The 13,996-nt window shown below is 37.5% G+C and overlaps 1 protein-coding gene across 1 annotated transcript; it reads right to left on the reverse strand.

Moving 5' to 3' along the window:
* Positions 1-8,258: 8,258 nt before the first annotated feature.
* Positions 8,259-13,573, reverse strand: LOC140226881 (thyroid transcription factor 1-like). The gene is made up of 2 exons (XM_072307313.1): positions 12,874-13,573; positions 8,259-9,109 (listed from the first exon to the last, which is right to left on the reverse strand). The coding sequence occupies exons 1-2, from the start codon at positions 13,247-13,249 to the stop codon at positions 8,259-8,261; spliced, it is 1,227 nt and encodes a 408-aa protein (XP_072163414.1). The 5' UTR covers positions 13,250-13,573.
* Positions 13,574-13,996: the final 423 nt, after the last annotated feature.

Consider the following 13,996-nt stretch of genomic DNA (forward strand, 5'->3'; position numbering starts at 1 on the left):
GTTTCATTCTTTTATATTTTTTATTTCATTTTTCGACAAACACATATAGACATCTCTTTTTGGGCAACAGAAAATAAGGTGCGTAAAACTGTGAAATGAAAAGAGTGTATAATAATATCACGCTGTATTATTGTAGAACTTTACGATAATTATACATTGTCATAAAACTGAAGTAATCAGATGGAAGTTAACAATACGCCTAATTCGAAAAAAGAAAATTATTTAAATGAAGATGAACTCAGGGTTATCAATATTGTAGCAACTATTTGAAGTCCTTTATCAGCTCCTTTATCAGTTCATGCAGTGCGTCATCAAAAACACAAAACAAAAATCTAAATTTTTTAGATGCTTTAATGATCCACTTTTTTTTTGCGCAAGTTGAACAAATAAATAACGTTCACGACCTCGTCAAGTTTTATAGACCTTGTTCGAATGTACTAGGACTAATAAAAGATTGTAAAAGAAAATTGTGAAGATTTTCCTTTACTCTCACTCTCACTCTCTCTATAAGGGATGTCATACTAGGCGAACATATTCTATAACTATATTTTATTTCGTCTCTCACGTAAGACGTGAGCAATGATTACTATGGTGCAAGTAGCAAATTGATGCAGACATGCAGTTACACGGGAGTTTGGCGGGCGACGCGAGCCGACATGCCTATTAAGTGAGATGGATGGCGGATACAGGGCACAGTGGCAGAAAGAGCTAAACCGTTAACGCTTTCCTCCCCTTTTTTGGCGGTCTTCTGTCATAATTGTGATTTGGATGTGTCAATTCCGATCATTCTCAAATCTGAAGGGGGAATGTTTATATAATACGCCTTCCTCCTTTTGATTACATTAGGTGTTAGTTCCTGTCAACCCAAGGAAAACCGCTACCTGATGATCACCGATGAAACTGTACAAAAATACCCATCAATTTAAAGCACGCAACACGCGTCAATATCACTTCTGTAAACTGCACTAGTAAATTTATACACGATCTGAAGAGGGATGACACTGCGAATATTGAAGAGCACAATCATTTGGCGAGATTTTTTTTTTTTTTTTTTTTGCACCGCCACTATTGATTTTGACAAGCACCAAAACAGTTTGTCGTTTAGTGTAGATTTGACTGTTAACAAGTCCCCTATATGTTGCCATAAGTTATAAATGTGCAATGTTTTATCAGAATTTCAGTGGTATATTCTCTATTTCAATTCATCGCTTAGACTATGTTTTCTAAGGTGCAACACCAGGAATACACCTAGTAAAGCGATAACCTCTATGCAAAAAAGAAAAAGAAAAACAACAATAAAAAACGAAACCCCAACAACAACAACAATAACAACTACAACAACAACAACAACGAATGAAAGCAAAAATAACAAAAAGATACATGATTTGTCATGTCTCGTGTATTATACATTCGCATTCGGTTAGAAGTGTAATCAAAAGAAATGTTAAGAAACATTTAAAATGATATTTCTTGTTAAACAATAGCAGTCACCAAGAGATTGGATATCTATGAAAAATTCAAGTAAGATACCTGATAACATCTATAAAGACATGTCTGAAGATCGAACCGTTTCTAACGGGATTAAAGAGCTATGTGAATAAGCTACTGACAGAAACGGAAAGATAGTAATAGGTTTGCCAGAAGCAATGAAGGTGTAAAAGGGATTACGCGAAGGCGCAAACGTATCGATTGAATACTTCACTTATAAATTCGTCGTATCATGGACCTACACGTAGGTCCATGGTCGTATAGACTTGGAATAGGTTCTCTGCGTCATACAGTTAATGGTGAAATTAATTATGGCTATTTCGTGCATGATGAACCTTAGGTCACTTATCCAGAGCCTCTTACATAAAGAAACCTTTCGAGAATTGCCTGAAAAGTATCCTCTTACACAAGTGCAGTTGTACTTTTCATGCTCATTGGTTCGCGTCAGTTTTCTGAAAGAGACAGTTAGACCCACTGTTGGACGCTTTTACAGACTTCGGCGTGTGATATCCAAAGGATTGTATGAAATACATTATTGAATGTAACAAATGCAACCATTCGATCTGATGCCTTTATTCCAGCTGACAGTGGAAATATATCATAGCTATATCACGAGAATCGTTAATATATACACTCTATAAAAATGAAATGGTAAATCAACATTTTAAATGATGTCCCTTCGCGAACTTTTCGTAAAATGTTAACTTTAACATTAAAGAATTTGGATTTACTAGTTTGTTGATTACTTTTTATATTATGAAATAGTTAACCAGCATTTTGAGTGTTAAATCTAACGCCTTTTTAATAATATTCGGAGGAGTGACAACATTTGAAATGTTGATTTACCCTTTCAGTTTATAATATATATATATATATATATATATATATATACTTATGGTGTCCTTGTAAATGCACATTTTCTGATCAATAACATCATCCGTTATAGATAAATGAAATGAACCAAAAAAAAAAAAATCTATAGCCTCAGGGGTAAAACTGGCTTTTGTATCTAGATAACAAACATAGGTGCATAGAGGGTGGAACTATTGATATATTGCCCTTTCGAAATTGACACGATATTTTGACATTGATTCTCTTGGGACTGTCCTTCAACTATCATAGAGGTAGGCGGCTCATGATAAGGGCCTAACCCGCTTACTAGCCGTCCCCTCCGATATCTTTGTCGGTATGTTTAAGAAAAGGGGCAAAATAATAAATGTATAGGGTTTGTTTGGTTGACTCCTGTACCCGAGCGATCTATCACAGTTTCTTTATACGCATATTCAAGTTCATGGATGTAATGTTTAATCAGCCTTCGCGATAAACTTTCTTGTATAGTTGTACGGTATTTGAAGTAAGCTATTTAAATACAAGGGTGAATAACTCAAAACTTTCACATCTTGGACTCGTATCTAGTCTGGGCAACCGAAACAATTTGCAACACTTCCCGGCTACTAGACACACTGCTGTATCTTTGCACAGATGACGCCAGAAAGATTCTTTGAAGAAAGAATTAACGGGGAAAAAACTCTCTCCTTTTTCTTGCATGAAAATGTTAAATCTTCGTTTGCGTGACAAGCCTGTACTAGTATGACAATTTCCCCCCTCATGGATGCCATGGTAACAAAGAACTAATTTGTTCTGGCGATAAGAACTTTTAAGTTTATCATCAAATGCATGTTTGCTTTTAGTTGAACGTTGCTTCTTGCACCAGTACTGCGAGATAAGATAGTGTCTAGCCGGTTATGATTACGATTATGATTTTTTTAAAGGCAATTTGAATTTAGATATTTCAGAGTTCAAATCTTTCCCAGCGTATCTCTCTTCGTTTAATCTTTTCGCGATAGTAGGCCCTATTGGGTATGGTGCTATCATTATAATTTCATTGTAGGACCTATACTGCAAGAAATATTGACTTGAACACATATAGTCTTTTATTTGTTTCACTATTAAATCACTATGATATATCAGAATTAATTTCTCTTTTTATATCACTTATTTAAATTCTTGTTACTCGGAGAGCTGCAGACTTCCATGGGAATTGCCTTTATGACATTTACATAAAACTACATTGCAACTTATCTATCTATCTATCTATCTATCTATCTATCTATCTATCTTTCTTTCTTTCTAATCTTTCTATCTATCCACCTATGTATATAAAGGTGTAATGCATACTATATATATATAAATATATATATATATATATATATATATATATATATATATATATATATATATATATCTATATATATATATATATATATATATATAGATATATAGATATATATATATATAGATATATAGATATATAGATATATAGATGTATATATATATATACATTGAGAGAGAGAGAGAGATAGATAGATGGATAGCGATATGTGTGTATAGATATACGTTTTTAGTGTGATGTGTGTATGCTTATTACAGAGACAGAACTCCTGCCTGAAAAGACATGAAAAAATAAGTTATGAAATTAAAAGCAAACTCAAACAATTTAGTCCAATCAGTAAATTGGTAAAAAGAATAAAGAGAAAATACAATTATAGGTCAAATTAGAAATTAAAGCTACTGCAGGGAGGAAGGGGATGTTGGAGAATCCGATCTGTTTTTAACCACCTAACCTTAACCTCGTATATAGCAGAGCAGCCGCGGCGTCCGTCGGCGCAGCCTGTGGCGGATTCGTACGGGGAGCTGCCGAGGTGGTGGTAGTGGTATTGCGTTTTGTTTAGCCAGAGCCCATACGGCGTGCACAGAAGAAATACAAATTTGCCTAGCGCGCTTAGACAAACTGATGCTCCGACTTTCTGGCTCCACGACAAAATCCACGTCAATCTTTTTCTGTTTCTTTTTCCTCTTTTTTTTTTCTCTCTCTCTATTTTTTTTTCTCTCTCTCTTTCCCTCTCTTTCTCACTATACCATTTCTCCTTCGGTCTCCCCCCCCCCCCTCTTATGAATGTCTCTCACATTTTCTACACTAATTTAGAATTAATCCGTTGGGCATAGAAAAGCTAATCTTTATAAAAACTACTGTCTATTCTCATACTGTCTATTCTCAAATACCTGTAAAAATACACATATATGTTTGTACTATATTATGATATATCTATCTTGTAATGGAGGCACAAGCGGAAAACTTAAAAATCATCACATTGTAAGCCATCAGTCTCACGCGTTCGCACTATCAACTCGGAGCATACTTACACACAATACACAAACACACACACACACACACACATGTGCATTCAAAACGAATTGTGGTCCCCGGTAAAAGCGGGACTTTCCATGTCTGTGTATTCTGTCAGTTGACGAGGGACTGCATTTGATGCAGACACGTTAACTAAACAAATTTGAAAACCAATTACTTCCGAAGGTTCTATTTAATGCTGCTTAAATCGCACTGTTTGATTTTGAACGTTGTGTCTGGCGAGGGCTTCGTTATTGCCTATTTTTATCGGGAAAATCAGATGACGCTTCCAGTCTATTTCTAAAACTGGGTGAAGCGAAAGGTTCTAAAAATGAAATGAAGATTTTCGATTCCTTTCAATAATTAGAGCTGTGGATTTGCTTTTTTCCCTGTCAAAAAGAAATCAACAAAATACAAAGAAAAAAACAACAACTCTATCTCTAAAACGCGATAAATGTCTTTTTCTTGTCTTATATGATTTTTAAGAGTTGAGTGTTGATATCGTTTTGTATACTTTTGTATGTGTGCCCTGGCTATAATAGTAACAGGAAAATCGGAATATTTTCCTAAAGAAGTTAAGTGTTGTGAAAATGTCTAATTGTTGTTGTGAAAATGTCTAATTGTTGTTGATAACCTTTAAAATCATCCGGGCACCGTTTGAAGACATCATTGTAGAACCATGCGATTTGTGTGATTAAAGTTGGCGATGAATAATTGCTCATGATGCAAAAAGAGATTTTTTTGAAGTGCTCCATAAGACTGGACATAACGCCTTCTGATGTCAGGATATCTTCCAAGGGGAATATCTTGTTATCTGTCTTCCTCTCGAGTATACTCCACACTCTGAGATACATTCACCAGTCTAACTATACGAAACAGAAATCAAAACGAATGACTTCACTCCAGACGCGTCAAACGAACAATGCGACAGCACGAATCATTTAGGATGTGAGTCTCCTATTTAATAAAAGACAGTGAAACCAGTTGCATTGCTTCGCCGATACAAAAACCAGTTTCACCTGTAATTTCTGTCATCACGAACAGGCATCGATATCACAAATTACATCGTGCCCTTCATAATCATAAGAGACAAGTTATATAGACAATGACAGAGAGACATACATTCAATGATCGCAGACGATCAGACATAACATTTATATCAATTTTCGTCTATAAATTTCGTAAAGACGATGGGTAATTCTTCGCGTTAAGTGGAGATAAATGTTATATGGAGAAAGTGTGATTCATTTTGAGAAGACAATCTTAAAGTTCGGCATCCGTTGCAGTAAAAACGTATCAGGCATGAGTGAAAAATTGATTAACTTTTTCTATTTTGGACACAATAATGAGAAACAATGATAAACCACTACGAATGATTTCTTTTTATAGATACCAGAACATAAAAAAGAGAACCCTTACGGAGTGCAATGAGAACCAATATAAAGGCCATCCACGAAGATGACATAATAATGCTTTTTTCGCTGAGGTATGAATTTTGTGCGAGTACCTCCGTACGGCAACACGTTAATTCTCGACACTGTCTCACCTGCGACATGGAGTTGAATGTGGATACACGTATTATAGCATTTCATTGTTATTATCTAAATGAAGCCTTGAAATCGATTGCCTAAGAAGAATAATCGATCGAAATGCTGCTATCCTGTTCCTCATACAGGTTTATTTTGTACTCTTCTTATTTTGCTGAAAATGGAAATATAAAATGAAAATTTCAAATCCAAACAATATAACTGAATTATGGAATTCAATTCTAAAAGAATATGGACATATCCTGACTATGCAGCCAATTTCATAGCAAGGCTTTCGTTTGATACGAAGTACAGTTGTTTGTTCCACTCTAAAATGATAGGATGAAATAATACCGAAGAGTGAATACTTTCATCATCTTTTTTATTCATTTCTTTTTTTAGTTCATGCGTGAAGTGTGGGAAGCGGAAAAAACTTTATACTTCAACTCTGTATTCTGCGTCTCATACACCTTGATAAAAGACAGCAGCATCCTAACTGCAAGATACTGAACGGCAATATAATCAGAGACGGAGAATTTATCTTTGTCTCCTGTAACAGTTCGGGATGATTTCTCAAACGGTGAAGGGAAATCATAACAAGATAACAAGAAGACTGTTGTGATGCACTTCATAATTTGATTTTAAAAAAGATTTCAACGATTCTACGCTGAGAATTAAAGTTCCACCCAACAATATATTAAATGTCTTGTATTTCCATTTTAAACCCACCATTATGTCTTAAATGAAAGAAAAAATCGTCAATATTTCTTTTAGTACTCATTATTATCACCAAGATATACCATGAAAAAGAAATCGTATTCACTTTCTCGCCTCTCCTGAGATTGCATCTTTTTAATGGATTGAAGAAAATGAAGAGTTGGATCTAACTGGGTCATTGTACTGAAATTAGTATTGAATATAGACAAGACTTTACTGATATATCAAATCTTGATTTTTTTTTTCTGTCAGCTAAAGTAGTGAATTGTTTCCGCATCTCGTCACACACAAGGGAAACCTTGGCAAAAACCCATGATCTAATTGACACTATGTCGTCGGTATACGAATTTCGCAGGAAATAAATACAAACGGCTACGAACACAAACAGAGACAAAGAAGAAGATTAATCTTCTTCGTGAATTCCTCCATGTGATTTTACACTTTTCAAGTGGAATATAAAAAGATAATCAAGCATAAATATATCTAACAAGAGTCTGTACACAATTATGAATATTATCACTGGTAATGTAAGGCTGCCATTAATCAACAGTCATTGGAATGAATGAATCAATAGTGGAAACCAAGCTTTCTTTTCCCGCATTAAATTCCACCATCCGGCAAATCGACAGGTAAGAAGACCAATCTCATTTTATATACACAGAGGAGAGAGAATGACTCTCTCAAATTACATCATTTTCAAATATAGATATGAAAAAGTAAGATATCAGTGAATGGGTGAACACATTCAGAGTTGCAAAACATCTCAAAGAGTGGAATTACATGGTCAATAATTCTCACTGTCATTAGTCAACCTTATTGAAAGCAGCAAGGGATAAATCTAGCTGAACATAGTCTTTCATTACCAGAATGCCAAAGAATAAACTTCAAATTCATGTAAATTGAATTCTGTCGTATAGCTTTCTTGAAAAAGCTCGTTTTGTAATATCAAAGATTTGTTCATAATTTCCTGAGGATTTTTTCTCACTTCAGTGAATTCAATGACTTTATACACAATAAAGCGGTTGGCAACTGGAGATCAAATGGTGGATTTAAATCTGTGCTTAACAGAGCTTGCTTCAGTGAGTACCGGCCGGTAGGAATAAAAGTACCTGAGAGTGCAGCGGATAAGCATGTTTCAATGTGTTCATTTTATAAACTTGAAAGCTGGTATGCCTTCCAGTATGTTGAGTTTGAATGATGTAGTGCTTTTATTTGTAAATACAGAAATGGGGGCAACACTTTGATCAGTGCGTGACGTGTTTAGAATCACTGGATTATGTTTTGATTGGATCCTGTAAGAATGTCTCAAAATCTACTTCTTCTTCTTCTTTTTTTTTTTTTCACCACGTTCTTCCGTGAAGGAGAAATGGTGCCGTCGAGGACATGTTATTCACCGCGCCATTGTGCGTCATCCCCCCAGCTCCCGTAGGGCTGTACAAGCTGTGCATAGCGCTGGCTTGTTGATGCAGCGTCGCCTGGCTGGGCTGGTGCTGGTGGTGCGAGTGAACGGACACAGGACTAAGCCCGATGCCGGAGTCGCTGGACGGGATGCTGAGCGGAATGCCGCACGAGCTCGGCTCGACGGGGCTCGTTTTCATGCTGGCGTGGTGGCCGTTAGCCGAGTGCTGAGCCGCTAACGCCTGCGATGCACTGGACTGCTGCTGGCTTCCGACCACACCCTGATCACCGCTATCGACATTGTCGCTCAGGTTTCGCTCATCGTCATCCGTTAGGTCTCCTCCACCACCACCTCCTCCTCCTCCTCCTCCGCTCCCATTACAAGGCTTACCGTCTTTCACCAACACGGGAACAGCGACGCGCCGGGGTGATTGATGGCATATCGTGTTATTCTCCTGCATATTTTTCTCCTTCGCCTGTCGCTTCATCTTGTAGCGATGATTCTGGAACCAGATCTTCACCTGAGTCGGGGTTAGGTTGATCAAGTTAGCCAGGTGCTCCCGTTCAGGGGCCGACAGGTATTTCTGCTGCTTGAAGCGCCGCTCCAGCTCGTATACCTGTGCCTGCGAGAAGAGAACCCGGCGCTTTCGGCGGTGAGTGGAGGGGAGTAGGGGCTTGGTCAGGTCACCAGTTCCAACTGCGGATAGTGTGGACATGTTCATATTCATGTTCATATTCATGTTCATATTCATATTCATGTTCATTGTGGACGAGTGGTTCATCAACCTGGAAACTGCAGAGAACAAATGGTGAGAACGAGAGGAAGAATTCCCGTCACACGTCTGGCACAAATGCTGACAAAAAAAGTTATTTACTAAAGGAAGACAAGCTAAAAAAAAAAAAATAATAATCTATTTATTCATTTATCTATTCATTTATTTATTGTGTTTATCTATTTATCGATGGTTTAAAAAACGACTACAATGGCAGCCGACAGGCCGAATTGAGGGAGTTTACACATTGACACAACATATTAGTATCACATTCAATTTACTTATGAAATAACATTAGAAAACATACATATGATAACATAATTACATGTAAATTTTGCAACTCAATTCACAATTTAACGATGTGATCCTCTTGATATTGCTAAATCACTTGATGATGCTGACGATTAGAATCAGATTTTAAAGTTATCGATGATACAAATACAAATTTAATTTAGAAAAATAAACCTAACATACATTATGACGCTACATTTTCCATACATCTGTTGTCGATCACGGAATGTAAATTACACGACTATGAAAAAAAAAAAGGCGCTCACTGCTCGGAAGTATGCAAGTTTAATTCACTACTAATCACATGTTAAATAAAGCACGGCGAGTTTGTTTGAGATATGACATCGCGCTTATTCATGATTACAGATAAAAACCTGACAAAGAATAAAAAAAAAATGATATTTGAAATTGCCTCAGCTTGTCATAATCGAATCCTCGGCAGCTAGGTCACCCTTGGAAACGGGAGCAATGCATCGCGATAAAAGGTTAACTAGCTGACAAATGATTAACTTATGACACAATTGCGATGCGACCTATTTTAGTGGAGATAAAAATGGTGATACTACGGACCCCCCATGGTTCTGCGGAATAATTTGAAAACCAATCATATCAGCATAATATTTTATCAAATGGACTGGTGTAAGAATAAACATACTCCTTTCAAAAAAAAATCACCTGGGGTGTAAAATATTGTTATAAAAGCGATCGCATTTCGAGCCCATGAAAATCATAGTGCCATGTCTATATAGGTATTCCCAACGGATATTAAACATCGTATTTGTTGTTACAATACTTTACTTAAAGTAGCAAATGTCATCGCGGTATTCCAAAATAAATTGTTAAAATCAGTACACTTATTAGGGGAGGAACGAATGAATAAAATTTGGAGTTGTCACAGTCGAAAGCGATGTTGAACTATGTAATGCTTGGTAAAAATGTTGTGTTATCACGCAGTATTTTCAAGAATAAATGTTTATGAGACAAATGTGTTAAAAATCTAAGTGGCCTAAATGTTTCATCTTCCAGGGGGAGTGCATGTTTTAGAAGTAAAGCACTAAAAAAACACAAACTAACAAAAACAACCAAACTAACAAACATGCGCTTCCCCTACAGGATGAAATAATTTAAGCCATTGAGGTTTCAATCACATTTGTCTCATATAAACATTTTATTCTTGGTGAAAAGGTTGTGTTATCATGATGAAGTACATACTTCTGCATGACTTTAAATTCCGTTTTTGGCATTGCTTGTCATGTGTAATCGTTTGGCGTAGAGATGAGAAATGATTGGATAAAACATTGTACGAAATTCTCCTCATGTTTTGTTTTAGTATATCCGTCGTGTTGGGAATCATAAAAGTAACTAAGACAACAACAGAAACAACAACAGTAAAGAAAGAAGGAATACCCTGAATACAAAAAGGTCTCCTTTCTTATTCTATTTATATAAATCTTGTACAGGGGTATTTTAAAGGAATTCTCTGAAGATAAAATGAGTCAGTAGCAGAGGTCAACATCGTTTAACACTTGTCTCAAGTGGAACGTCAAGTAGATCTCAAGATCGAATTAATTTCATGACTGTTTGCCGATTTCTTAGATCCCGCCTGAGCACGGTCTTCATTATAATAGGGCACTGTATACTATTAAGCAAATACAAACTTTCCCCTATAAGCAGTACCCTCATAAAAGCTTACTTTATACAGTGACCTTATACAGTCATATGCGGATGGCTTTGATTTTTCATCAGTCGGCTGGTTCAACAGACAGGGGAGCACACACCAAGTGTCTATAACCCCATGTGTATGCTTCTGTGTGTGTCCATATACATAATGTTTGTGTGTGTGTCTGTGCGTTTGTGTGTGACGCAGAATGTTCGTGTTTTGATTTAATCAATTAGCCAAATGGTTAAGAAAATGCGTTTACCTCAAGTAGCGACTTTTGAGTGCAAACCGTACAATAATTGTACTGAAAAAAAAAACAACAACAACCAAGAATTTGAATAACCCTCATTATCAGCTCAGTCATATTTTTTTTTTTTTTTTGGAAAAACAAAGGGGGTGTGATAAGTGAATGCCAAAAAGAAAAGAGAGAACATAGTGAAATACACAAGAATCCAATTTTATTTTGAATACATTTTCGTTGCTAAAGGATATAGGGTATGATTTTTTTTTGCAGCCGACAAAAAGGAGAGGCTGACATTTGAGAGCGAATTTGATTGGAGGGACCTTCAATGGAGTCATTCACTGAATGCTGCAACAATCGTCATACATCTAAATCATTCTGTGACAATGTCAAACTTTCAAACACTTTATGTATCACTGACTTGTGAAAAAAAAAAAGATACCAAAGTGCAAAGGTCATGCTGTTTAGGCCTCCATCCTTTTTACCACCCTGTCTCCTACCACACCCATTTAAGTTGATAAAAAGTTGAAATCCGATCTTCCATACTGATTAGTATAAATACATCAGTCCGTAGAATGAAAAAGGCGCAAACTATTAAGAAAGGCACTCCTTGTGCGAACAAAACTACAATAGAATACAACTGTAGTTACAGAAATCAGCTACGATGTTCAGTTGTTAAGAACAATCAAACAGGAAAAGGGATGCATCATCATTGAACATATATAAAATGCTCCTAAAGTCAATCTCTTTCCTCCTTCTCCCCCCCCCTCCCCCCGCCCACCACCATGAGGGGAAAATATCACGATTATTTTGCGGATCTCTTTTAATTTCGCACACCAAAGAGTTGCAACGAATAAAGATAATTCGTATCTCATGGAAATAAAGCAATTTTTTGCTTTGTTTTTCTTTGCTTTGCTGCACTTCTGTTTTCTCGCTTGTCCGAATTATCATAATGAAAACGATTTGAGGATAGATCAGCATTTTCAACATTAATTGTGACGTCTTCACATAAAAGAACGAAACATACCTAAAGGCTTTTTCAAGGAATTCCTTATGAATTACAGAAATGTATTTTACGGGTCACTATATCAATACTAATTTGGAAGTTGGTGAGGGTGACGAATGCTCCTTCCTGAACACGTATTTACAGTTGTTATCATGTTTGTAGAGACATCAAGTACACAAAGAAAAAACAAAACAAAACAAAACAAAACAAACAGCCAACGCATGGTCAAATACTTGCAAAAACTCTCCAAATACTTCTGAATCCAGCGAGCTAAAACATTCTATGTGATCGATTCATCTTCTCTCCTCTTGAAATGCTAATGGTAAAGCTTTGTTGATGTTCGAGTTTTATTGGCATAATATTTTGATTTGCGCAGAAGTCATTAAGGGTATGATAAGCAGCTGGGTACACTGCCGGCTTGCCGAGGGGGTAAAGGTTGTCCCCATATCGTCAAAATTATTTTTGGTTTGCACCAGTGTAAAGCAGTTGCGCGTATGGGAGATATTTATTGATAAGAGCAAAAATGAAAGAAGTAAAGTGGGGCGATAAGAAAGGGTAACGACAAACAAAGATATGACGAACTTACTTGTAAATCGAGGATCCGGGCTGGCCCCGTACCAGCTCGCGGCAGACGGGCGATGGTCGCTGTAATGCGGGGCCAGCTCCCCGACAGAGCCATTGCAGTAATTGGGGTGGGATAGCTGTGGTACGTGCATGTGGGTGTACGGGTTGTTGGCGGATGCCATGTTCATGGGGGACACCTGCATCCCCTGGTGAGCGGCGTGTTGCGGGGACCGGTAGGCTGACTGCATGCTGGATGCGGCTGAAAAAACGGCGGGAAAGGAGGATCCTGCGCTGTCGAACATGGACTTCCTGAAGCTCTCTTCAAGGGGTGTTAGGATATCGGTGACGGAGAACGGAGTGGTGTGTTTAGGGCTATAGGACATCTCTCGCAGAAACATAGACCAAAGTCAGGCTCCACGTGGAGCCGATACTGTAACCCTCACAAGAGGACCCAATCTGGTCTGGAGAGCGCTTATCAAGTCCTCTTTTCTCGAGTGAGTTGATGAGTGAGTGAGTGGATGAACCCTCTTGCAATCGACGGCTAGCTGTCCTTTTATGAGAGGCCCGCTCGAGTGTCCTACGGCCAAGGAAGCTCTCACGGCAAATCCACTCCAGCGCTGGGTGCAGACTCCTTATAGCACGCCACGCGCCACTAGTACCAAAGAGTGTTGATGCCAGATTAGGCTGTATGTCAGCCAAGGGGGAAAAATCAAGGAATATGAAAATATTATGAAACTGAAACGAATAAAGAAGTGCAGAAATACTTCATGCAGGCACATTTGACGAAATTTACCCTCGAAAATGCTGTCATTGAGGTATTTTCTTTTCTAAACTCTAGCAGAGCTATTACCATAATAAACTCAAGTTTTGCCCCTTCAATCTCTATGCAGAATCATAGGGTACGAATACACAATAGTGCGCGTGCGTGGGAGAGCGTTGATAACAACAGTCAGCTAAATCACTACCGAATCATTTACCATCGCCCGTGTCTCATTTAGATATGAAAAGGCGAAGTGCGCGGACAGGGGTGTGGCTTTGTTTCGCCCCGCCCCCTCATTATAACCGCGGGACCAGTGAAGCCGTTGAGGTGAAAACATGAACCAAAGAAAATGAGGAGGGGAATGGGATCAATAGTCAAATGGCGT

This window comes from Diadema setosum, chromosome 1 (genome assembly GCF_964275005.1).
Source record: "Diadema setosum chromosome 1, eeDiaSeto1, whole genome shotgun sequence".
Taxonomy (NCBI): Eukaryota; Metazoa; Echinodermata; class Echinoidea; order Diadematoida; family Diadematidae; genus Diadema; species Diadema setosum.